The 26,711-nt window shown below is 46.1% G+C and overlaps 1 protein-coding gene across 2 annotated transcripts in view; it reads left to right on the top strand.

Annotated features, from left to right (window-relative positions):
* The window catches only part of ZDHHC13 (zinc finger DHHC-type palmitoyltransferase 13), a 1,364,100-nt gene that overhangs the window by 78,363 nt on the left and 1,259,026 nt on the right, over nt 1-26,711 (top strand). The window contains exon 2 of one of the 2 annotated variants that reach the window (XM_069623461.1): nt 15,638-15,807. The exons of the other annotated variant lie outside the window; for it this stretch is intronic. Within the exon in view, the coding sequence (XP_069479562.1) occupies nt 15,638-15,807 (170 nt within the window). The remainder of the gene's footprint in view (nt 1-15,637; nt 15,808-26,711) is intronic. 2 annotated transcript variants of the gene reach the window in all.

Consider the following 26,711-nt stretch of genomic DNA (forward strand, 5'->3'; position numbering starts at 1 on the left):
GAACCCGACTGAGGGACGTCAAGAGAAAAGCTAAGGGAAGTGAATCCCACATTGTGAAGAAGCTAAGTGAACTACATAGCGACGACAAGTATGAACCTGACTGAGGGATGTCTACAGTGAATAGTTGGTCTGAGCCCGACTGAGGGAGGCTGCCACCACAGGCCTGCACTTATTTATTGGCAGCTGACCCCTCCACCTAGGCAATTACAGCTGCTCACTCCCTAGCACTTCCCTCTTCATACACCTAGCACTTACCCCACCACGCCTTCATCCTTTCTCTCTCTGCGCTTGCACGTTCTAAATGCTCACAAGGCCTAGGAGGTTTTCCTCTATCTTTCATTGTTATATTTGATTGTCATTCCATGTTCCCTCCCTGCTGCCCTGTGGGTGCTTTGAAACACAATTTACTTTATTGTGCATTTGTAAGGCACTTATACATAAAGTAAATTTCCCCTACCCTCCCCCCCCTCCCCCCCCGGCCCCCCTCGCTCCACCAACCCCCTGCAGTATAAACACCCCCAGGGTCTGGATCCAAAAGCTTTTGCTGTTCCCTGGCCACATCAGAAGGCAGGCCAGGTTTTCTGTGTGAATCATCTGATTCATCATGGTCTTCTCCGATCAATGCACATTCTAAGATCTGCCTTCTTTCTCTGCCAGATTGATTGGAGACACTGATTGTGAGGATGTTGCTTCCTCAAGGACTTCTTCCTGCAGTACGTCCTCCAAAGTTTTCTTCAGCTTGTTATGTTTGAGTATGAGTATTGGTTAACCTTTGTGCTTCACTGTCACTGCACCTCGCTTCAGTTTGATCTGGTGTTGAAAATTCCACATGCAACCAAGTTTTTCTGTGAATACAATTGGAAATCTGCTTCATCAGATTATTGAAATTCTGTTGGGACACACTACCTCTTCCCTGATCCACAGTGATGCTTGGTTCTGCCAGCTCAAGAGTGAAGCCCCTATGTTTGCCCCATATACCTTGACTCCAGCTGCATGCCCTTGGTAGCTTACAGTGTCATTGAAATAGCCTACATTGCCAATTTATGTCCGGAGTTGCATACTGGGTTGATGCTTGCTAGTTTGAGGGGACTGTGACAAACTGGACCATTTGTCCCTTCTCCCCAGAGGGGAGCCACCTCCTTCGCGGCTAGGGAGGTGAACCCTCTGTGCGAAACCTGAAGGTATCTCCCTGACTAGTCCCAGAAGATCTGTCATCCAGGTGGCAGGACACGGCCATCGCTATTGGATCCAGTTCCTGGGGGTGTACCAATGAAGGAGGATCACCTGGAGGGAGGGTCCTCTGGGAATGGAAGTGGGACACCGACAGGTGTGATGCGGTATCCACCTTCTTGTACTTTTTCACATCCTACCCCGTAGGATACTCAAACACTCTATTCTCCCACCCTTCCAACACGAACACTTTCGCACACCACGAAAGACAACGGACAAACACTGGAGCTGTTTACCTGACATGTCCCACCACAAGGGTCAGGCAAAGTCAGGCAATTGACCAGAATCGCAAACACCTGACAGGCTGTTTCCCCTTCCCCTTCCCCTTGCCCACAGGGATAAAAGGTGGAGCACGAGAGCACAATACGAGCAAGGAAGACTGCATGACAAATAGAGCTAGCTCGGTATGGCAGTTCAAGAGGCGGAGAAATACAGTGCTAACGGAGAGGGTGATGAGGGGAGAAGCGACCTTGCCTTTTCCGCCGAGCCAAGCCTGTGAAACCTCCACGTAAGGAATCGTAAGACCATGAACAATAGCCAGCGTGTATTGCAGCAGGTGTCCACGGTACACAGTGCCCTCCTCCGCTGATAACCAAGCCGGGGAGAGACGCTTGCCGCCATGGACTCGCCTTGACTCCAGAGACAAGAAAAGCCTAGCGGTTCATCACAGCTGGTAAGTCGAGAGGAGAGACCATAAGAAACCGAACTGTGTTGAACAATAGTAGCAAGTGGCTAATTGAAGAAAGAGCAAAGAACTGTTAATATGACAGGGGAAACCAGCTATAGAAGAGTCTGGCACCATGGGGGTGCTCACTCTGGGGAATCTGAGTGATTACCCTAGTGTTACCAGAAGGCCTAGGGAAAGGTGCGAGGAGCTGGTCAAAGTGGTCATACAGGGGTCTATCTAAATCCTTCGTACAGCCGAAACTCTTGACCGGCAAATGAAGGTAAAGCTAAGAGAAGTGAATCCTGCACTTTGTGAATTGCAAAAGTTGTCAAGAGTGATCTTGACAGAGGGATGTCCAAAGTGAACTGTTTAAAAAGACATTAAGATTTGTGAATGCCACAGAGGAGATTGTGTTGAAAGCCATAGTGAACCCAACGGAGGTAGGCTAACATTAGAAAACGGTCTGAACCCGGAAGAGGGGTATCCAGTGGTGAAAAGACATCACCCAACGGGCAAGCAGAACGAAACTTGTTTATTTTTGGAATTCATCAGGTCTCCGGAGGCAAGAGACTTTTTGTAGAAAGGCGACTTGACCACCGAAGTTCCTGATACCTGAGAGCAGAACTGAAGTCTTGTGCTGGGAAAGCTTGAGCATGTGCTGTGCTCAGAGTCCCGCCTTGACCCGTGCTCAAAATGTGGGGAAGGGAGACGCTGACTACCGCATCCTGACTTCTTATTTGTGAACACTTCTTTCTTTCCTGTGAATCCTATCTCGCACCCTGTTTGTATTTAGTGTAAGGATTGTCAATAGGTTTTTCTTAGTATAGGCTCTTTCATTTGACATGACGCCACTGGGTCGTAGCTTGCTCCTATCTTAGATTTAGGTTTAGATTAGGTGTTTTTCCAACCTGCATATACAGTTTAATAAACACCCTTGAACTGTGATCACTTGCGTCTGTCTTCACTGTTGCCACCATGAGTTCATTACACCTCTCGGCCAGACCCTCCCTTTAGGTCTGGGCAAGCGGGACCTCACTGGAAATGACTCCCGTCTCAGGGACACGCACTCCCATTCCTCTTAAGGCACTCCCGGTCAAAAGTGCATTGTCTGCATAGATGGGAATTGGAAAGATTGTTGCTTATGTTCAAGTCTCACAATAGAATTCTCCAAACTCTTTGGCTTCAGGTAATACTGGAAGAGGTAATGCCATTGAGAGGGGCGAACCATGGTATCGGGCTGGACAAGCCACAAGGGTTACGGTAGCCTGGAAAACCCGAACAGGCCGAGGCCCTGATGAAGCAAGACTATCGGAGAGTCCGAGGGCTTTGGGAAGCCCTAGGAAATTGAGACATATTAAGAGTGGAAGCTGGAGAAAGCCAGAATAGTTACCTGAGCCCTGAAAACCTGACGGGCAGATGCTCCACCAAAGTCCTTCTGAAACAAGCCTGTCGGAGGGCCAGAGGATGCTGAAGAATCCGGGAAACGTGCAGAACTGGGAGGAAGGAGATCCTGGAAGATTCCAATGTTTAAAAGCAAAACAGGGACACTGCCGAAGCACCAAGTGAGAAATGCTGTGGTGGCGTTACAGTAAGAACATCTAGTCTTTCCTGAGAAAATGAAACCATATGGAATATAGCTAAAACCTTAGATTGGGCATACAGCACCTGCCGAGAGGCTGAGAACTGGAATGCAAACTGTTGGTTACTTTGTCAAAAGAGATACATACTTGATGAACTCCTAAAACCTTATTCTTGGAAAAGAGGCACAAGTGTCTGGGCCAGACAGAAGCCAAGAACTAAGGCTATTTCATCAGCCTCCATTTTGTTTTTCTCAATTGGTAAGGCCAGTTAGATATTAGGATTTGGACTATGAATTATTTAATTTTGGACTTGGACGAGCACCCTTAGTTTAGGTTTGTTAGGTAGGGAACTTCCTGTCATAGCAGTATGGCTAGAGAGGAGTTTTCCTTTTTTAAATTTGAATAAAAACCCATGATAATGCAACATCTTAGTCTGCCTTCTTGTGGTCCACCACAGGACCCATTAACCTCTGAAGATATCACAAGAGACTTTGGTGTGCTGAGATCCAGAATCTAATAAGATAACAGATGGCGCAGCCTGCTGCACAAATTTCCTCTTCAGGTGCTGGCTGGTACTTCATTGAGGGTATCTGTTGTGTATGAGACCACTAATGGTCATTACTGCTACAATGTCTGTCAATGGCTCCAAGTCATCCTCCTGTACATATGCCACCTTGGGTTTGGATTTGCTTGGTTTCTGAATGCCATCCTTGGACCTGCAAACTTCAAGGAAAGGTCTGTGTTTGCCACAACATGCACTTAATTTACCTATAGCTGGGCATGCCTATAGTTACCCCAGTGGTTTAGGGAGCCACACTTGAAGCACTTATGTTTTTACTTTTACAAAGGTAGCGGGCGCCCCTCTCTCGCAAGAACAGACATGATAACCTGTTCAGTGGTTATTAACCACTTGAGAGTTCGCAGCCACTGCTTTTACTCACTGTGCCTTTCACAGATGGGAAATATCCATTTGCATATCAGTCTTTGTCCTGCCCAGGGGCAGTCCAGCACCGAAATACAATGGCAATTTCAATCTGAACGAGAGTACCACCAGCAACCCCATACACGTGTTTCACCCTTGTTGGGGATCATCAGTGAGGTGAAGCTGATGCCTCTCTAAGCACAGTGAGAGGGAGACCACGTCTGGTTGCCCCCAGGAGACCTAGGGTTACCAATCCCAGGTTCCTTAAAAATAGTTTTACAAAGGTAGCGGGCGCCCCTCTCTCGCAAGAACAGACATGATAACCTGTTCAGTGGTTATTAACCACTTGAGAGTTCGCAGCCACTGCTTTTACTCACTGTGCCTTTCACAGATGGGAAATATCCATTTGCATATCAGTCTTTGTCCTGCCCAGGGGCAGTCCAGCACCGAAATACAATGGCAATTTCAATCTGAACGAGAGTACCACCAGCAACCCCATACACGTGTTTCACCCTTGTTGGGGATCATCAGTGAGGTGAAGCTGATGCCTCTCTAAGCACAGTGAGAGGGAGACCACGTCTGGTTGCCCCCTACCATTGTAAAACTATTTTTTAAGGAACCTGGGATTGGTAACCCTAGGTCTCCTGGGGGCAACCAGACGTGGTCTCCCTCTCACTGTGCTTAGAGAGGCATCAGCTTCACCTCACTGATGATCCCCAACAAGGGTGAAACACGTGTATGGGGTTGCTGGTGGTACTCTCAATCAGATTGGAATTGCCATTGTATTTCGGTGCTGGACTGCCCCTGGGCAGGACAAAGACTGATATGCAAATGGATATTACCCATCTGTGAAAGGCACAGTGAGTAAAAGCAGTGGCTGCGAACTCTCAAGTGGTTAATAACCACTGAACAGTTTATCATGTCTGTTCTTGCGAGAGAGGGGCGCCCGCTACCATTGTAAAACTATGTTTTTACTTAGTTGTTGTTTTTTTGGGAGGGGATTTGTTTGAAGGTCTCAGGCTTGCAGTGTTCCTTCTCTGCGTCTTGAGCAGAAGCCTTTTGCTCATGGATTTGGCTATTGATATGGCTGGGTCTAGTGTGGGATTGTCTTCATAAAACGACCATCATTTTTCTTCAATCTTTGTCCCCAAGTGTTTCCATAAACTGATATCTTTTTACTTAATTGGCAAATGGTGTAATCTCACGAGCCATCTCTTACTGAGTGCTGCACTGTAGTTCTCTATGCTCTCCCCTGCTTGCTGATCGTGTGTTTAGAACTTATCATTCCCTTGTGACGGCTATCGGTGCATAGAACTTTCCCATGCGCATTAATGCTTCCTCATATTGAAGGTCCTTGCCCGGTATCACCTATATGGGAAGTACTATCCTTCGTCCCTCTAATTCCAGGCCATGAAGTAGCATGGATGTTTTGCAGGCCGCTGTAAAGGCCATTGCTCCGGCAACATCCAGGTAAGTTAAACACTCCTGTTTCCATTGTTTCCAAAGAGGTAGAATCACAGGAATTTGAAAGAATTTGGTTCATCGTGAACTTGTAGGATTTTTCTTTTTTTTCCTACAGCTGTATTGTGGTAACAAACGTCCTTGCTCCTACTTGCGAGTATCCTCAAAAAGAGATCACCAGGAATTGGCTACTTTTCTCTCCACTGTTGGAGTGGTTGACCGAAATTGGCTAGGGCAAGCAACCTGCTTCATGTCTTTGGGTCGTTTCCGCTAGTAGTTTGGGGAGACCACAGCACAATGATTCTTAAAAACATTTCTGTGTTCGCCTTGTAGACCGTGCCTTGGGAGCCTCTGTTGGAGCATATTCAGAAGGTTTGTTGGAATGGGATGTCCATGGTTCACCTCGGGCAGCGGTAGTAGCCTGCCCACTCAGTCAGGTGAACATTCCCTCTGATACTGGAGCTAATAGGCCAAAGAAACTCATCGGCTGTTCCCGTAATCTGTTCACGTACGAAGACAATGACGGGCCAGTCATATATTTTTAAGTGCAGGGTTATTTATTTTAAAAGTTGAGGAAAGGCTCCTTGTTGTAAAGAGACCCCACCAAACGCTGTCCACTAGACTCTTCGCAGCCTTAGCCTTCCCTTTCGGAACCACACCATCAGTGATGTCATGTAATGGAGACCTACCATCAGAAATATGAATGAGAATGCAACAGCATGCTAAAGTCCAGTACCAATGCATTTTAGTAAGATTATGGCAGACAATTCCATTAATGGCATGGAGACTAATATTATGCACTTTATAATTTTTTTTTTTTTTTTTTACAGCAGCACGAAAAATAGAAATGATTACTTTCCCTCAATCTGTTATCTTGCTCGTCCCTGTTTTTCAGTATCCAGTCTTCTATGAATGCCCTCTCTAGTCCTTCTTCCTCCTCTTTTCAGACTGCAACCAACACTCCAATCGCCTAGTGTATTATCTTGACTGGTGCATCCTCCTCCCTCCAGGGCCATCTCTTAGAAAAGTACCGCAAAGGATGCTTCAAGAATTCTACAAGAACAGAAAAAAAACCTGGATAATTTGGGGTATGAACAAAAGATAATCCTCTCTTCTGTGCCATTTACTATAATCCCCACTAGCTGTCATAATCTTTCTAGGACAAATTAGTATTATAAAACCTGGCTCAGAGGCTCCTATTATGCGCTCTTTATAGCCACGAGATGAGTAATGTTGAAGCAGGCTGTGGCGAACCAGTAGAAGGAATCTGACGAGTGTGATTTATAGTTTGAATTCCCTGCCTAGCAAAACAAAAGGATGAATGTTAAAAGTCCAAAAGGAAGTCCGAATCATATACAGCTAACTGGCCCTATCACATTAGAAAACGCCTAACTAAAAGGAAAAAGGGGAGGCTTTGTACAGCAGCCTCAACATGGCTTCTGCCTGGCTCATCTCATATGTACAAAATTCAGTCTTCAAGGGGTTCTCGTTTCCAGTGGGCCTGTTCTTGCTTCAAGGTTTGGGGATTCCCCAAAGTTCTGTAGTTTTGCAGCTTCCCTGGTTTTCTTAGCCTCGATTCAAATATTTGTCTGTTTCGTTCTCTCCTTTAATAGGTTTACTTACTCTAGTTTCTCAGGCTGCCATACCTAGATAGGTTTTTCTCAGCCATTATGAACAGTGGTATTTCTCTTATCCCCTCTTTCATTGGGTTTTCTTACTGGTCTTGGCATCCATTAAAGGCCTACGGTCCACCATAGCTTCTTCGTGATGGTGTCACCAGATGGTTGTTTCCATCTCTGCCTCTCCTCCGACCTCAGCTTCTGGCTCGGGTAGAACGCCAACCCCCAGGTGTTCGGTTAGCGCTTTGCTTGCCCTCCTTGCTTCCTCATGCTCTGCTACCCTGCCTGGCTCTGCCCCTCCAGGAAGTCGAATCTGCAGACTCTTGCCTCTGTGTAGCAGTACGGCTCCCTTGGTAGGAGTCCCTCTTTGCCTTACAATCTGTCCTATTATAAACGGCACAGGGATAATGGAACATTCTCCTCCTTCGTTGACCAGGGCTTTCAGGCTGTGTTCAGCCTTGCCAGAAGGCAAAGGGTTTGAGGAAACGCCACTATTCGGTGAATCCAAAATAATATTGCAGGTAAGATGGTTCTGTTGATGATCATTGACTGTTGCGTTTGGGCGAGATCTAGCAAAACCTGAAGGCAAAGAGATAGAAGAAGTGTCACTGTTTGGTGATTTCAAAATAAGAATATTCAAAACAGAAGTAACAGGTTTTCTCAGTCTTCATACAGACGGGACAATGCTTTTTGGACTGGGAGAACCTTATCGGAATGGTAGTCCTCGTCTCGGAGAAGGGAGTCACTCCCAGTGCGGTCCCACTTGTCCTGACCTCTAGGGAGCGTCTTGCTGAGTGGGCTCACCACCATAGCCTCAAAGGGGGAAAAGGGACGAATACCCTGTAAAATGTGGCATGTCACCACAAACCCACCAACCATGCACAGTGAAACATTTATTTGGCATGTACTGCAATGTAAAAGTTACATAAGTTTCAAACATTCCCTACAAATGATACTCGCCCTTCAAAAAATGTACTCCACTATGCGAGTGGGCAGGTAGACGTTGTGAGCCCTGGGTTAGTGCCTGTCAAATGTAAAAGGTTAGAGAGTCCAAGATGGCCGCCGGCATGTAAAGTTGCGTCCCAACAAGCTTCGTCCCCGCAGAAGCTTGGCTCAGTGCAGAAGACGCACAAGATAGCCTGGAGTAGCAGAAATGAACATGGAGGAGCAGATGGTGGGCCCCTGCTCGCGCTATTAACCATCGAAGTGCTCGAAGCGGTTCAGTAACTTTCTCCTGTGGCGCGAGCAAAATGCAGTGAACTCTGCTTCCTGGCCTGCTGGGGGATGGCGGTCCAGTAGTCTGCGCACTTGGGGCCGATTAATGCGGGAGAACCAGGGGACCCATCTCTGTTCCCGCACCTGGTCAGGAGGGAGAGTGTGGAGCCTCACACTCGGAGATTTGGAGAAACCTTTGACAAGGTTCCTACAGATTAGGGAATTCTGGTTTAACAATAATGTTTGTGGCACTATAACCCAGAGCAGCTACGTAAGATGAATCCGACCATTCAGAACTCCTGCTGGAGACCTTGTGGGGGGACCGGGGACTGGTTACGTGTATAGTGGCTGTGACCTAAAATACAGGAGTTTTGGGACAAAGTAAATGAAGATATGCAAAAATGTTTGGTGCTAAAGTAAAGCGACCTATAGGCAAAATCCTCCTGGGCATAGCGGAGCCAGACAATAGACTGTCCAAAACACAGAAGGTAAGCATATTACATTCTTCACATGGCGGCTCTACTCGTTATAGCCCACAAGTGGAAATCTAAAGGCCCTCTGCATATCATGGACTGTTTTCAGATTATGGAGCTTTGTGTCCCTGGAATGGGTCACATACGCGATAAAGGGGGAACAGGCCACGTTTTCGACTGGATGGGTGCCGATTCTGGACTTTCTTCATGGGAACTTTGTAGATCAGTTATGTCCACAAAGGTTACGCCAGTTAGGAATATCCTAGCTCATGATCACTGTTGTATAATGTGTGATCTGTGTACTGGGAGGGGAGGGTGCAGAGGGCGGGGGAGGCAGACGAGAGTTTAGGGGAATGTGTTCCTAAAACAAATATGTTTTGCATCAGAAAATCCAATAAAAATGTAAAAGGTTAGTTGCATGAATCGACAACAATAAATAAATATGATAAAAGGGCTATGAAAACAGTTTGGCCAATTCTCTCTCGCAGGTGCTAATATATAATGCAAACATAGAGCAAAGCAAGCTCTCGAGGCTAACTAAAGTGTATATTGCAGTATATCTGTAGATGTACCAACTGGATGGAAAGTGCGTTAACACCTAGTTAGCTTTTTATATTCAATATGTAAGAGGAAAACAATTAAGAGAGTAAAGGCCAGATTCATGGAATTTTTTTTGCACGGTTCAAAGTGACTTTGCACTGCTGAAAAGTGACCCTGCACTGCCGACACAAACCCTGAGTCATGGAACTGTGCAAAGTCAGTAAGTACAAAGTCAATAAAGTTAACAAATACTGGACTTTACTAGACAGGATATAGTTAGCTTAGTAAAAGTATCATCCCGATTACCTCTTGTTTTCAATTATTTTACAAAACAAATCTCCTCCTGCCCAGGCCTTTGGCATTTAAGAGTGGAGGAGGTGTGACAGTCTTTCTCTCTCTCTCTCTCTCTCTCCCCCCCCCCACTCTCCTCACTCTTTAAACTTGCAGTGAACAGAACAAAGAGGGTGGAGAAAGCACTGAGAGTGAGTGAGGAATGCAGAGTAAGCCGTGCTTTCATTGAACAGGATAACTTAAATAGCTTTCTTTGCTAAGTAAGTCTCAATTTAATTAGCAAACATGCAGAACTAAATAGCAAATTGCTATGTGACACTGCTTATGTCTACATCTGTTTTTTTCAGTTAAGTTGTTTTTCATTGGCTTTTAGAAGAAGTGATGCAAACAAGTTCAATAAAAGCAAATAGAATTGTGACTTTGATCCATGTTCGGCCAGCCAGTTGTTATAACAATCAAAAGAGCAAATACGTTATCAATAAAAGAAAGATTATTAGTTGTTGCACTATATTACCATTTGTCTGACTAGAGCAGATGGTTATTGTTACTAGACTTATGACTGATTACGTGTGTGCCAGCTAGCTTGCTTGTATTCATTTAATGTGCGTTTGTAAGGAGTTTATACGTCACAACTTATGTTTCAAAGTGCCCACGGGACAAGGGGAGGGAACAAAAAGCAATGATGCAGAAAAACGGAGGCGGTCCTACTAGGCCTTGTGAACTTTCAGAACGTGCAAGTGCAGAGAGTAAAGAGGAAGGGGGGCTAAGTGCTAGAGGTTCCACAGAGAGGAAGTGACGGTCTGTTGCAAGGCAACCGGTAAGTGCCTGGCAGAGACCACTTGGTGGAGAGTGTGCCTGCCAGTACAATAAGTGCAGGCCTGTGAGACGGCACAAGCCAATGGGTGCCCAAAGGCAAGTTCAGGGGAAGGGCGGAGGCTGAGGCAATTGGACGGAAGGCCAGGACCCAGAAGGACACATAAGGGCCCAGGCCACCAATCTCAGCGACTGTGGGCTTTAGCACGGGAAGGAAAGGAGGAGGAAAGTCTTCAGGAGCTTGTGGAATTTGAGGAGGTCCGGCTCAAGACATAGTGGAAGGCGGAGGCTGTTCCAGAGGGAGCCAGCCGAGAAAAGTAAATGGCCCCGCTTGCTGCTTAGAGAAGCGCTTGACACACAGAGTTGGAGCTGGAAGATCGGAGAAATCTGGAGGGAGAGTATTTGGTGAGATGAAGTTGTAAATGGCGTGGTTCCTGGCCCCAGACCGCCTTATGGATCATTGGGTGGAAAAGAGAAGGAGAAAGTAAAAAGAGGAAAAATAAAATAAAATGTTTAAAAAAAGAAAAAAGGGGGCCTGGACAGGAGTTGAGATCTCTTTTGTTGGGTGTGTCTCTGCTGAAAACCCCCACTGAACAATGGGACGGCATGACTGGAGTATCTCACTGCACTGGGGCGTGATACTCCCTTTGTACCTGTGCCCTGGCCCAACAAACATGAACAGGAATTTCTTGTGCCGAGCCTCAGTCCAAGGGGTTGTTCCTTTGTCACGGCAATAACATTCAGTCTCAAGTTATATATCAGCGGACAGTTGCTAATCCACTGCCAACGGCAGCCACCTAACTCCACACTTATAAATGCAAGAAACGCATACGTATTTTAACCAGGCATAAAATGTACCTATTGGATCATTGGCGCAGCAGAGAAAGGGGACTAGAAAGGGTATTTTTAGGAGCGTGTGGATTCTAGAAAAGGGTCGGACTGGGATTGTGGGAGCAGTAGTATTGTTTCTGCTTTTCTGTTTTCCTTACAAATGTAAATGATAAAGAACAAGAGCCAGTGCAATAGGACCCTCCTTGTCATACCTTAGGATACTAAAACAGGCCTATGTTATTACCTTGTATATAGGCTTATTCATCAGCACTTGTTGCAAACACCTCTTTGAACCTGGTAGTCAAAGATTTGAATGCTTTTAATAAACAGGCGCAGTTTTTGTTTTCAGTCCTATGTGTACGTTTAAGATTTACAAAATGTGCCGTACAGTTTGAAAATGTTTGTGGGATATTTCTTTATAAGTTTACCAATCCTTTACCTCCATGGATGAATGTCTGGGGCAGATGATGTAGAACAGTATCTCTTGTTCACTGGAGGTAACCTCTGGAGGTAATCTCTAAGAATCCTGCCACCACTAAGCAGTGGGATGACCATTTCTGCCCCCGGTTACTTGGATCCTCCCCAGAGCTCTACAAAAACAGTAAGTAATCTAGGCATCTGTTTCGACTCAGCAGTCGTAATGCATACACAAATTAATACGTTGATCAGTAGCTGTTTTCTACTTAAAAGTTGTTTGGACCTCTTTACTTTCACTGCTAGGGTTCAGCTCATGGACGTTTTTATAGCAAGCTGCAAATAATATGGATTGAAATAATGCTATATTCCTTCCTCTAGAAAAGGAATCTGATGAAGCTGCAGTATATCCCAAATGCTGTTGCTAGATTGTTGTTTCACCTGCGCCATCTGGATCAAATATCATCAGCCCTTCTGAAATTACATTGGCTGCCAGTGAGCAGTGTCTGGTTCAGAAGTCTTTTGATAATAAAGGCCCAACTTTTATTATCCGCTATTCTTCACATTTCACTTCTGGTAAGCATCTTAGAACATCATCAGCTGGCCCAATGATAACCCTGTGTTTTAAATATTGAAGATGGGGATTTTCTTTTTTCGTCCAGTCTTAAGCCTGTTGGAAGAGCATTTGGATATTCAGGCGTAAATTGAGAACTGTTCTCTTTCCTAGCTAACTCGTAATTTAAAATGCCTCCTGCTATTGCATCATGTTAAGACCTAAGCTCCAGGATGCGTCTTCCGAGGCAATATGTTGCACTTTACAAATGCTAGCCTAACTAACCCAATTTAACGAGAAATCGGTGATCCTTTGCCAGTTTTCCTTCCCCCTTTATCAATTTTTGTTCGCTCTTGTGGTCTTTAACTGCATTTTTCAAATGCATTGTACAAAGACTATATTTTGAACAGTAGACAGCCAATTGGGCTCCTTGATAAATCAAATAACGAGGAGGCAAATAAATTCGGTGCTTGTGAGAAATTTCACACATGAGCACATGCTTCACTGCTATTGGGGAGAACGTTTTTATGTATTTTATTTTCAAACCCTGTCCTACAAAAGCCTTTGTATATGCGGTTTCATGTGTAGTGTAGGACAGTTCAACAATCTGACACTTCTTTGCCACAAGCCAATTTTATAAACACTCTTTACCCCTACAGCATGGTTATCCAGGGCAACCACACGTAGAGACTGCCAAAACGCAAAGTGCAATTCCTCTACGTTTACATACAGCACAATATTCTCTGAAGCACATGCCCCCTACTTAAGGTTGAGAGCATGGTGTGCTCTTACAGTAATGGGTTCACTTGGTTCTTTTTGATTAAATGACCACTTTTTTTATTTTGTGGTCTTGTAGTTCGACTCTTGTAACCCAGCCCTACCCACATACTACCCCTCTCCCTGAGCCAAACACCAAGATCACAAACTAAATGTGGTCAATGTAATCACTCTAAATGGGGTTTACTTGCCTTGGTCGATTGACCAACTTGCTGATTCCCATAGCTGCTGAACCCAGCTGGGAGGAAGTCCAACCTGCCATAGCGACTTAGGTGTATACCTTTTGGGGTAAGGTGTTCAGGTCAGGGGCGAGAGGACAGGTGTGCCGTGGTAGGGAAGGTGTGTATGAGGAGAATGCAGGGGGCAGGCTCAGTAAAGCTGGTGTTTGTCACATATTGGTAAAACCAAGGTGGTTTTTTGTGTCGAAGGGTATGGCACGGTCCCTTTTAAATGAATCCCCGCAGAGCAGCGATGGCAGTGTGGGAATTAAGGGGATACTTCTGTTTAAGGACAGATGCTGTATGGTACAGGAGAGAGGACCTGTTTGCAGAGGGGTGATGAATGGAGTCGGAAAGCGTGCAACGAGGACCTTCTTTTGGCAAGCAGGAATCTGGGTGAGCTTCTCATGATGGACGATCAACGTTCGAATGCATCGGAGAAAGCACTTTGTACCCAGTATAAACCTTAGTGGTGCCGTGCAGTTAAGGTATGTTCCGTTTGTTGAAAAATATGTATTTACCAGCCCTGTTACTCGGTACCAGGCCAAGGCTGTGAGTACATGAGTATTTGATCACTGACATAGTTTGCTCCTGGTTATCTTGATCAACAGCTACCAGGAACTACTTTTCCATTTACAGGCCAATGGAGACAAACATTCCTTTGTGACATTTAACTATGTGTTTGGGAATGTTTACTTAGGAACAGTATGCCATGCGTATAAGACATATAAAGCATAATGTGCCATATATAATTAATCCAAAGTCCATGGTTGCACTTCATGTGGAAGTGTGTGGCACATTATGTACTAGCTCCTAGTTTCCCAGGGGTACCCCCTACTTACTGGGTAATGCCTGAAAGAACTTCTGAATACAAGATCTGATTCAGACATGCCCACATACATTAACTAGATAACCTTCCTGCTTCTCTCCCATGACTCATGTACCCAAGTATACAACACCTATACCTTATGATTTGCACTTCTGCACCATGGTAGAATTTCGCCATTAACTGATCACCTTCAATATGCTTATCTTGTTTCTGTGAAATGTTCCCTAAGTGACCTATTTTCTCTTGTTTTTGTTTCTTGTAATATGAGTAGCCGAAAGCACCATCATTTCTATAACTCGTGGTGCCTTAGCAAATGCATCACCCATGCTATGTAACCGAACCGTCGGCTCAAATCTTGGCTTCCGACTGCAACTAAGCTGACTACGTGAGCGTGTAAACTCGGCCCCTGCTTCCTATTCCTTGTACGTGAATCATACCTTTACATCGTACGTGATATCCTGTGTTTTTACTCCCAGGTGTTTTTAAAACTCAAAAATAATAACTATGTATATGATGCCTTCAGGCTGCTTTTGGTTCCTGCCCATCAAATGTTTATTTCAAGCCTTCTGATGCTCAAACCCTGGGAAGGTTTTACCCTGGGAAGGTTTGAGCGCCTGGACGTTTCATGGAAAAACCTGCCGTTGGTGCGAGTACCTGGGCTTTTGATGGCAGTAGCCTTATACCATATTAATACCTGTCAGATACAGAGCAAGTGATGGTATTACTTGGGAATATGAGGACCTACCTGGGGAAATAGCAGATGAGTGCATGTTTAATAAATATAAGAAAAATCGATTGGGTCTGTCAATGCTGTTTTCTTTGCTGAAAATGCTAGTTATTTTCCTATTTGCATGGGTTTTCCTATTTGAAATGTGCATGCCCGGTATAAGCCTTCCTCCAATTTAGCTAATCTTCTGATGGTCGTCCTTATTTCTATACTGAATCCTTCTTATAGACACTCCACGTCTTTATTTTCTCAAGCTTCTTAAACCACAATATTTCAGATTTTTACATTTTTTCCCCTTGAAGTTGAAGGCTTTTAAGCGGGGGGCAGGCAGTCTTTCCAGTCATTTACGAACCAAAGCTGTGCCTCTTTGTGTCCTTTCCCGTATTTAAAAGAATTCCTGTTTGCGAGTTCATGTTTTCAGATGGCACTCTCTAAACATGGCCTACTGCTAAAAAATATGTACGCTTGAATCAACAGTGTAAAATGCACGGAGGTCACGGTCATCATCATGGACCCCATGGATCCCATCGAACCAATGGACAATACTGGCAGAATGTGGTACCTCAAGATGGCAGCATTATGTCCAGTCAGCCAGACATCCCACTCATCGATGACTCTAGTAACTGGGATATTGTTAAAGCCACCCAGTAAGTATGATCTTACTGACGTGGTGATTTCATGACGTGCCCTGTGTTGAAGAGAAAATGTGTTTTTATGGAGTGCATTGCATTTATATTTTGCCCAACAACTGACCACCACCTCCCTATGTAGTGACCTCTTCTTACACTGATAAACCCAGAACTATGTGTTCTGTCCTACACTGTTTTGTCTGTTGAATGACTGAAGGTAAGTTTATGTTTGGTTTCTGAGCTGCAGCTGTCTATCGTTTGAGAGTTTAAGCTGTCCCATTTCCCCCTGTCACCCACTCTCTCCCTACCCCCCCCCCCCCCCCCGAAACACACCCGAGGACTTGCATAGCGCCCATCAATCAGTCTCTTACCGTTATCTGCATGGCGCTTGCCTCTTAACGCTTTTGGACAGGTTCTAGTTTTACAACTGTTTTTTTTCCCATCGAGTTCTACTGTCTTTTGAATGTTGTATAATTATGTCTAGCATGCAGTTGGGCGTGTCTTGAAGAAAACCACCTGCTACCTGCAGTGTTATTTCTTTCTGGAAATGCCCATCATTGCGTGTAAACTGCCCTTAAAATGCTCCTAATTTCGGGTAGGAATATGTACCTAGAATGTTGCAGTAACATACCTCTGTATTAAGAGTGCTTAAGTTGCTACGAAGCTGTGACCCTGTTTTTATTGAGGCAGGATTCCATGAATACAGTCGTCTCGTTGAGACTGGAAATTCATTGCATAAGCCTCCATGGGACATGATTGCACTGTTTTTGGAGCACGGCCCCGTTTTATGTGTTTTATTTCTGTTTACTTAAAATAACACAACATGTAATTTTAAAAACAAGACCACCTGGTCACGATACCACTATGCGGTGCCATTTAGAACACTACTACTGAATCATCTATCCAAATGGGGAGTGCTATTCAAACCTCTATCTAACTAGAAAACAACATTTCATACGAACAAACTTTTATTAAACCAGCTGTCAAAATTGGACAACTCCACTCTAGTTCTTATCCAAATAGGACGCTTGTATTCAAACCACAATCTAAACCGAAAACCGCAACTCAAAATGCTATTGAACTTGGGAAAGGCTACCCAAACTCCTATTGCAAGTGAAGATGAAACTAAAAATGCTTTCCAAATTGGGAGAAGCTACTCGAACAGCGTTTCAAACGGGACAATGCTACTTGCAAATAAGCGAACAGAAGCTGCTTCTTAAACTGCTATTCACAATACAAATGCTTCTCAAAATGCCAACCCAAATTGAAACTATTCACTCCAATTTATCGAAAATGAAACTGTTTATCATACTGCTGTGCCACGGTTGTGTTCTACCTCCGACCAAATAAAAAGCTCAAACTCCAACCGGTATCAGACCGAGATCTCATAGTCGTCTGCTACGCCAAAAAACCTCCAACTGTTAGCTCTACTGCCTCATTATGGCTTCCTATACCGAAACGGCTATCTCAATGGTCCCTAAACTCTAATGCCTATAAAGCTGCTCTCATAATGCTGTGCTGATGCAGTCCACAGTTCTCTCACTCGCTACTATGCCGCTGCTTTACCTGTAACGATCTGTCCAGTTGAACCAGAGGATTTTTTGGATAATGGCTTGAACTAGCCATGGTAGTACTGTTGAAGGCTTTAAATAAAATAACGTTTTTAAAAAAGGTTGCAGGGTGCCTGTGGTTTCGTCTGTGTAAAAGAGGCAATGGGGAAAAAGTTGAGAAAAACAAATTAAACAAGGACACAAGATATTGGATAGAAACAGAAGTGGGGGGAAGCGTTATACACAATGATCAGGGGAAAAGAACTACTTGAGTTGAAAATGCTGTGGTTAGTTGTCCTCGATCCGAGTACTGGCGTACACGCAGTTCTGAACTAAAAGCAAGAACAAACGCTGTTGGCTTGCTTATCTGCAAGTGATTATTAACACAAAAATAAAATGAAATACTCTACAAAGAAACTGAAAATGGTCCAAACCAAAGCTTCATGCACTGTGTTCCAAAACGTATATCCTTTCAAAGGTATCTCACATTGGTGGAAATGGGGAATTTATTTATTTGTATTTATTTATAACATTTGATTTTACACCCAAACCCTGGGGTATCACGGCGTATGTTAAAAGCGTATTTAGTATCTTAGAGGTTACATAGAGTATTTGACATCTTAGTAATTACATGACTTAATTGTTATCTTAGTATTCACATACAGTAGTTGCCGATTATTAGATTCAACAAGAGAGCTTGAATTGGTATACATGGTGGTTGAATTACTTGAGTAGGCTGTACAAGGTGGCACTAGGCTTTGTGGTACAGTCAGGTTTTTATTCATTTCTTGAATTTTGGATACAAAGTCTCATTGCGAATGTTTGGAAGCGAGTTCCAGAGTCTGGGGGCCTCTAGGTCGAAGCTCGACCTGCATGTTCTAGCATTGGTGAAACGAGGTATGTTGAGGTGTTGGCATTGAATCTGAGTGTTCTGGCTGTGGTTTTGCGTGATAGGCTTTGGTTAAGATAGATTGGTGCGTTGTCGGTGATGCATTTATGTGTGATGGTGAGAGTTTTATGTAATATTCTTGCTTGCACGGGTAGCCAGTTTGCCTCTCTTCTGTGTTGTGATATATGGTCCCTTCTGTTTGTGCCCACTGCTGCTCTAAGGGCTTTATTTTGTAGCAGTTGAATTTTTTTTTTTAAAAAAAAGTTTTTCTGAAATGTGCCTAGTAGGAGGATGTTCCAGTAGTCCATTTTGGTCAGGATGAGGGCTCTGGCGAGCGTGATGCAGTTTTCTGGGATGAGTAGGGGTGTACTTAATGCTATATGTTTTGCTGTGTAAGCCGTGGAGGAGGCAAGTGCGCTAATGTTTACCCATTGTGAGACTGGAGTCCAGGTATACCCCTAGAGTTTTGACTTGGTGTGATCGTGATTGGGGTGCCATCCATGACGATGGAATGCTGTTGATACTTGGGTGTGACTAATGGCATAGTCGTGAGAATACTGCAATGTATGGAAAATGCATTCTTACTGGGTAGTGGAAGTACCTGTACAAGGAACAAAACGAAGTATGGAACAGACCGGCTTTGGGAATAGCACTTGAACTCATAAACGGGTAAAATATTATGTTTATAGCTCAAATGAGCTTTATCATAATATACAAACAATTTAATAAATTTGAAATACAATTATTCAATTAATCACAGATACATACATAAAATACACACATCACAATTCATTACATCCTCCTTTGCATTTTCAATCTTTTATCGACGAAAAGAAGAAATGCCCGGTAAGTTCTTTACTTTTCAGAGCACCCCGGCCGGGAGACACCTTTCCGGGTTCTGCCCGGGCCGGGAGGAGCGTCGACCGCTCTATCACCGGGGCTTGCCCCAAGGTGCCTTCTGGACCTAATAATTATACCAGGGTTTTCTCCGAGGATCTCAGTAAGGGGCCCTTTGGATACCGGAGTACGCGCCGAGGCCCCTCCTGTGGGGGCTTTTTGTAGACCTAGTTCTACTGAGTCGTGGGGTACCAGAGCTCGCTCTGAGGCCTCTTTGTCGGCTTCCCTCAAAAGTACCAGGGTGCGCCCCGAGACCTTGGTTGGGTTTGGTGTAATCGAACGGATGTTCAAGGCCCGCGCTAGTAAGGCTGTGACCGGACTTGGCTCAGAGGTCCCTCGTACAGAGGCTAAGTAAACCAACATTTCTGAGAGGCCCGACAAGGCCTTATCGGTGAAAGCTGTTTCTCACTGTTCCCGCTCTTGTGGCGACGCCAAAACTCTTGAGGAGGCAAGGAGTGGATCCTCCTTTACTGGCAGTGCCGAGGTCCTTCCTGTGAAGGCTAGTTTGGCTATTGGTATGTCGCAGAAACATTCCAGGCCACATAGTACCTGCTCGGCCGAGGTTCCTTGTGTAAAGGCTAAAATGAAGACCCCTGATCCACCGACGGGGACCCCTGCCTCACTTCCACACGTGCTGCAGTTCCCCTCAGGTGACGGCAAAATGGCACCTGTTCATGTCACGACCACGGCGGCCATTTTGGGCGCTTCCCCTACAACCACGCCATCAGCCTCAGGTGTAGGAGTTGGTTCTGTGGGTGAACATAAGATTCCTTGTGCGCATCCGTTTCGTCCAATTTACGACTGGAACGCTCGGATGCCCCTTCTGCACAATATCTCGTTGCCTGTGGGTTCGGCACCCTTTATTTTTGTGGACACTTCTGGGGATGGGCCTGTTTGGCAACCCTCCCCTCTGCGTCTCTAGAATTATCATCCTCGTGAGGCCTCCTCCGGCAGCTCCAAAACCGTCTCCGGAGGGCGCCTTTTTTGGCAAATTTCAGACTCATGCGTACCGACCCCATGAGAGAGTATTTCAAGGGTCTTTTTAGGGAGATATGCCCGCCTGTGCCTCCGGCTCCACACGCTCCTCCGGTGGTTCCACCAGCACCGCCTTGCCTATGGTGCCTCCCCCGACCCTTCCGCCCTTGCCTCCATTGTCTCCCTTGGACAAGGCGGTGCTTGACACAGTCCAGCACGATCCTGACCTGTCGGATGAGGCGCAGGGCGATCAAGACAGCGAAGACCAGCCCCGCTCTATCGGAGCTTTTCACGACCGGGTACTGAACAGAATGTGCCTATTGGATGTTCCAGTGCCTGAGGCTCCCGCTCCGCAGGAAGGTGTGCTTTTGGGGGCATTCACCCTGTCTCCTTCGGAGCATACTGGCCTGTTCTTGCAGAAGGACATCTTGGCCGAGGTCCGTAGGGTCCGGGAAAAGCCACATTTTGGACTTTTCGTCAATAAGAAAATTGACACACGATACAGGCTGCAGTCTTCGGAAGAGGTGGCCCTATCATCTTGTCTGCCCCCCTCCTCCATGGTGGTGGCTGCGACCACTTTACAGTCCAGGCCTGCAGCATCCTCCCTCTTCTACGACGTCTACTCGGGTCCTGTGGAAAGAGGACAAGTTCCTCGACTCCCTTAGGAGGAAGATTTTCGCTAACTTGGCCTTGCAGCTCCGGCAGGCCAATGCAGAACTGGTGTTAGCGGGGGCGAATATGAATATGAAGATGTGGAAAGGTCTGTCGGAGTTCGAGGGGTTCATTCCGGTCGAGAAGCTGGAAGACATTAAGGCGGGATTGTCCGATGCCAGGGTCTTGGCCCAGGATCTGCTGGAGGCTGCGGCTCATCATGTCGACACTTCGGCTTGGGGCTATATGCTGGGAGTTGTATACCTCTCGACAGGTGTGGTTGCATGCCACCAAGTTCTCAAAGGAGGTGCAGGACAAGGTGTTGGACCTGCCGTTTGACGGTAAGGAGCTTTTCCATTCCACAACGGATGTGGAGCTGACCAAAACGAAGAACAGCACCCAGACAGCTAAGTCCTTGTCCATCCTGGTTATAACGCCTTTTAGAACCCAGAGACCGTTGTCGCAAATCCGGCCTTCCTCTGGTTTCAGGGGTTTTCTAGACAGGAAATCCCGCAGAGTGGATACCCCTTCAGGTAATTCCGCCGGAGGCAGCAACGAACTCTGTTTTTCTCCCGCTCCTCAGCCTCCTCCTCAGTTTAGTGCGGTAACACCACTGAATGGCTGCCAAATGAGGGTTCTCCACGCTCGCACGAGACACCGGTGGGAGGAAGCATTGTGTCTCATTGTGAGGCGTGGCAGACCATCACCGAGGACAGGTGGGTCTTGTCAGTCGCTCGGGCAGGCTTCCCCTTACCCCTTACCCCACCCTTCAACCCTCCTTTCGAGCAGTCGGAGTCGTCCTCCCTAAAAGCCGAGGTTCCGAAACTGCTGGACCTCAGAGCTGTGGAACCCGTTCCCCTTGGGGAAGGAAGGGAGGGCTTCTACACCCGGCTGTTTACGGTGCACAAACCCAACCAGCCTGGCCTGCGCACCATCCTAGACCTTTCCCAGTTCAATCTATTCCTACCCCAAGAGAAATTCAAGATGATCACGCCCGGCCAGATACGGTCCTCCTTGCAGATGGGCGATTGGCTCAGCGTGGTGGACCTTCAGGATGCGTACATGCATATTCTGATCTGGAATCCACACAGGCGATCTCTCCTGTTTCTCTGTGGGAGAGGAGCACTTCCAGTTTCGAGTGCTTCCTTTTGGCCTCAGCTCTGCGCCGCATGTCTTCATGAAGATGATGTCGTGATCGCGGCCTATCTTTGTCTGCAGGGTATCCATGTGTATCCGTATTTGGACGACTGGCTCTTACGCAGTCCTTGCCTGTTGAAGGCAGGCTGCAATCTTCAGTCTCTCCTCCTGCTCCTGTTCCACCGCGGGCTGTCGGTGAACTGTCGGAAATCTTCCATGTCGGTCTCACAGGACTTGATTTTCCTGGGTTTTCGCTGGAACACGATCAACTACAGAGTGTACCTGACCGGGGACAGAATGGCGGATCTGTTGGCCAAGTGTCAGATGTTTGCGCAGTCGGAGAGCATGTCGGCCTGGTGGTTCCAGAGGCTTCTGGGCCTCATAGCCTCGTGCGTATTGGCTTTTCCTCTTCTCAAGATGAGGTGGACTCCGATGGCTTTCCGGAGTTATTGGTGTCAGGCTGTGGATCCAGATTCCAATTTGATAATGATTCCCGCTTCATGAGAGCGGACCTGGAGTGGTGGTCGCCTCTCAGCAACCTGTCGGTGAGGGCAGGTTTTCAGGACCGAGCCCCTATGTGACTGTCATGATGGACTCCTCCCTTCTAGGGTGGGGTGCGATGTTGGACCTTCTTCAGGTCTCGGATCTTTGGTCGCATCAGTACAAGCTCCTCCACATACAACATCTGGAGCTTCTGGTGATCTTCCTAGCGCTCAAGGCGTTCAGACCGATCATTGCCAACAAAGTGGTCCGTATCCGCACGGACAATGTGGTGTCAATGTATTACATCAATAAGCAAGGGGGCACCAAGTCTCCCCCTCTCGTGGACCTGTCCATCCAGATTTGGGAGTGGGCGGTTCGTCATGGTGTCTGGCTAGTTGCAGTACACATTCCGGGCCAGCTGAATGTCACAGCAGATGCCCTCAGTCGGCGGACGATGGTCAGCTATGAGTGGGAATTGAAGGCAGAGATCCTCTCATGGATTTTCCTGCGTTGGGGCACTCGGAAGTGGACCTCTTTGCGACAGCGGCAAACAAGAAACTTCCTCTATATGCCTCCAGAAACTGGCTGGGAGTCTCCTCTCTGGGGGATGCTCTCGAGATTCCATGGCACAACATAAGAGCTTATGCTTTCCCGCCTCTGCCTCTGGTTCATCGGACAATTTGCAAGCTGAAGAACACAGTGAATTGTTCCCTTCTACTCATAGCCCAGTGGTGGCTGGCCAGGTTTTGGTTCTCAGAACTTCAACACCTGTCAGTGTATCCACCGATCAGGTTGCCGTTGATCCCCAATCTTCTTCACCAGGGGATCAACAGCTGTGGCACCCCTCCCCACAATCGCTCAGCTTGATGGCATGGTGCCTGAGTTCAGGTCTTTAGAACATCTTAACCGGTCTGCGGATAGCATGCGTATTATTCAGGCAGCCAGGAAGCCCTCGACTAGGTCTCAGTACAGAAGCGAATGGCTCAGGTTCTGTCATTGGTGTCTACACAAACAACTGGACCCAAAGGCGGTTACGATTGACACGGTACTGTCTTTTGTATCCCACCTAGCAGAGTCAGGAATTCACGTTCTGTCATGCAGAACTTATCTTTCGGCGGTATCTGCCTATCTATGTATGGACCAATGCTCTTACTCTCTGTCTAATTCAGTGGCTATGAGACATTTCGCAGGCTTGACGCGCCTTTTATCCCCCGATTCGTAGTCCGCACCCGTCGTGGGATTTAAATGTGGTCCTCACGGCGTTGTGCCATAAACCCTTTGAACCAATGGCAACGGTGGACCTCCAGCACCTGTCGTGGAAGGTGTCCTTTTTGGTTGCTGTTACCTCAGCAAGGCGTGTGAGTGAGCTCCAGGCTTTGTCGGTGGAGCATCCCTTCTTAGTTTTTCACAAGGATAAGGTGGTCCTACGGACAAACCCTTCTTTCCTGCGAAAGGTGGTCTCTGATTTCCATCTAAATCCATCAATCTCTTTGCCGGTCGTTTTCCCAAACCCTGCGTCGGAAGCGGAAAGGGTTCTGCGCTGCTTGGATGTTAGAAGGGCTCTTAAATTCTATCTGGACAGAACATCCGAATTTAGGAGCTCGTCTCAACTGTTGGTGACCTTTGGTAATCCACAAGGTAAGCAGATCTCTAAGGCGACCATCTCCAGATGGATCACTGCCTGTATTACGGAGTCTTACACTGTCCGAAGACTGCAGCCTCCTAAAGGTATTCATGCACACCTGGTGTGGGGCAAGGCAGCCACAGTTGCCTTTCAGAAATATGTCCCCTGGGAGACCATCGCTAAGGCGGTACTTGGGCCTCCCAATCAGCTTTTTGTAAACATTATTGTCTAGACCTGAGCTCCAGGTCTGATGCTTAGTTTGGTCAGGTTGTGCTGAAGAAACTTTTTCAGTAACGGATTTTCCATCCACCCGTTTTTCCTGTAAGGCGTGCTTGGGGAATCTCCCATAAGTATGGAGGAAAGGGGACGGGACGTAGGAGTATAACCAGGTTACTCACCGTAGTGACCACCTTACTCCTAGTCCATAGTCCCCTTTCCTCCATACGCCCGCCCTCCGTCCCCTCTAATAAGGTTCCTCTATTATTGCTTAAAGGTCTCTGACCTGGCGATAGAAAAGGACTGATGGTCGATGCGCGGGGCGGAGCCGAGATGGGCGGGGTTACGACCGCGTGCTGTGCCCCGCATAGAAAGAGAGGAAGGACTAAAAATGTTTGCTAAATTTTGGATGCTTTTACAAAGTGCTCCGGTCCTGTCCCACAGGACGGAGGAATGTCCCATAAGTATGGAGGAAAGGGGACTATGGACTTGGAGTAAGGTGGTCACTTCGGTGAGTAACCTGGTTATCCTTACTGGGTAGTGCAAGTACCTGTACAAGGAACAAAACGAAGTATGGTAGTAGGAACAGGCCGGCTTTGGGAATAGCACTTGAATTCATAAACGGGTAAAATATTATTATGTTTATAGCTCAAATGAGCTTTATCATAATATACAAACAATTTAATACATTTGAAATACAATAATTCAATTAATCACAGATGCATACATAAATACACACATCACAATTCATTACATCCTGGTTTACTTGACTTAATAAAACAATACCAAACCTACTAGACGAGCTATACCCATCTCATATCAATTCTTCGTCCTGATGTGTCCAAGGAATTAGGTGAGAGCTGGGCAGACTATTCATCATTAGTTTCATCTGTACTTTTGCTAGATTCACATTGGCTAATCGGCAGTACCTTCAGAGCCATGTGGCTACTACCAACAATAGGCCGATTCTAAAACCAGAGTCGGCGATCAGCATTAGTTATTCTATTTGGGCATTTTTCCCACTTTTCCTAACTTGAGAATTGCATTCCATATATTAAACCGGGCAATATGCATGGATTTATGTCCCGAATTCCAGCAATATCGCCAGAATGGCTCACTCTTAATACTGTTGTAATCTGAAAGGAATGGACTCAACATCTTCATATAGAGAGGGCCACATTCCAGGCACTCCGTCAACACATGTTGAGCTGTCTCTAGTTTTTGTGCTAGACCACATGAACAACAGCTCCTCCCCTCGTTTGGGCTTCCCTGTTCTGGACCGATAGAAGCTAGTACTGACAGTCTACCAATTTGCAATAGTAATACAAATCTATGTAATTCTGGGGAAGAATTTAGGTTGATGTAATATTGGGGATGATCATTTTGTACAAGCTGGTCAATAGCTGCTTAGCAAAACAAGGTGAGAATAATTTGCGCACCAATCCCATTGCTCCAGCTTGCGGGAAGCCGCCTTAACTTATTCCAGTAAACGGTCCTCCCAAACAGGTTTCCATCCCATATTTTCAAAACACTCGTATGTCGGCGATACTAGCATTTCGGAGTGGGCAATAGGCACTTGCTGGCCAAGTAAGTGTAACAGTGGACATATTGGAGAGTTACGAGATTTGAAATATAATCGGATTCTCCTCTTTAATGCCATGGTAGACAGTGATGTGAGGCCCAACTCCAGATGGATAATTTCAACAGGAATGTTATGGCCCAGTCCCAGGATTTTCCGCCAGAATCTGCCCTCCAACACATCTAGCCAAGAGAAGTCTTTCATACTAATTGCGTCCAGGCCAAATAGTACCGAAGTGCAAAAACACTTCCTATAAAGGGTGAGAATACCCTGCAAACTAAAGCCTGAAGCTGCTCTCACATCTGTGCATCATATTCAACTTCGTAATTGCCTTTCGTTTTCTTGCATCATCCAATTCTCTATAATCGGCCCTAGTGGTAAATTAAACACCCAGATATTTACAGCTGTGGTTATGCTCATTGATATTCCTGTCAATAAGCAAGGTAGGGACAGAGTCACGCTTGTTGAGTAGTGTGTTGTAATGTATCTTGGATGAGGTGATGACCTCACACTGTACATGGAATGTGGTGAGGTCAGCATGAGTGGAGTGTTGGAGTGTTGTTCTCTGAAGCTGGGTTCAATGCTTGACAGTTAGAGATATGCTGACTTGAAGGGGACATGCCAATGTTGTTCCTGGGTACTACTTTACAATAAACCTACTTAATATCTTACCTGCTGGTCCGGGTGTTCTCCAGGTACCAAGATATTACATAGTGCATGATCTTAGTCTTTGCATAGTTCAAAACGAGATTGTGGTCCTTAGCAAGCCTTTGTAGCTCTTCCATAGATCTTTTGAGGCTGGCAAATGTGTGGTTAAATAAGACCAGATCATCTGCGTAAGAGAGCCAAGAGACTTTGCCCCCCATTAACTTAGGTGGGCAAATGTTGGTTGACTCAAGCGCATCCGGTAATTCAGCCAGA

Source organism: Ambystoma mexicanum, chromosome 11 (genome assembly GCF_040938575.1).
Source record: "Ambystoma mexicanum isolate Mex_15411 chromosome 11, UKY_AmexF1_1, whole genome shotgun sequence".
Lineage (NCBI taxonomy): Eukaryota > Metazoa > Chordata > Amphibia > Caudata > Ambystomatidae > Ambystoma > Ambystoma mexicanum.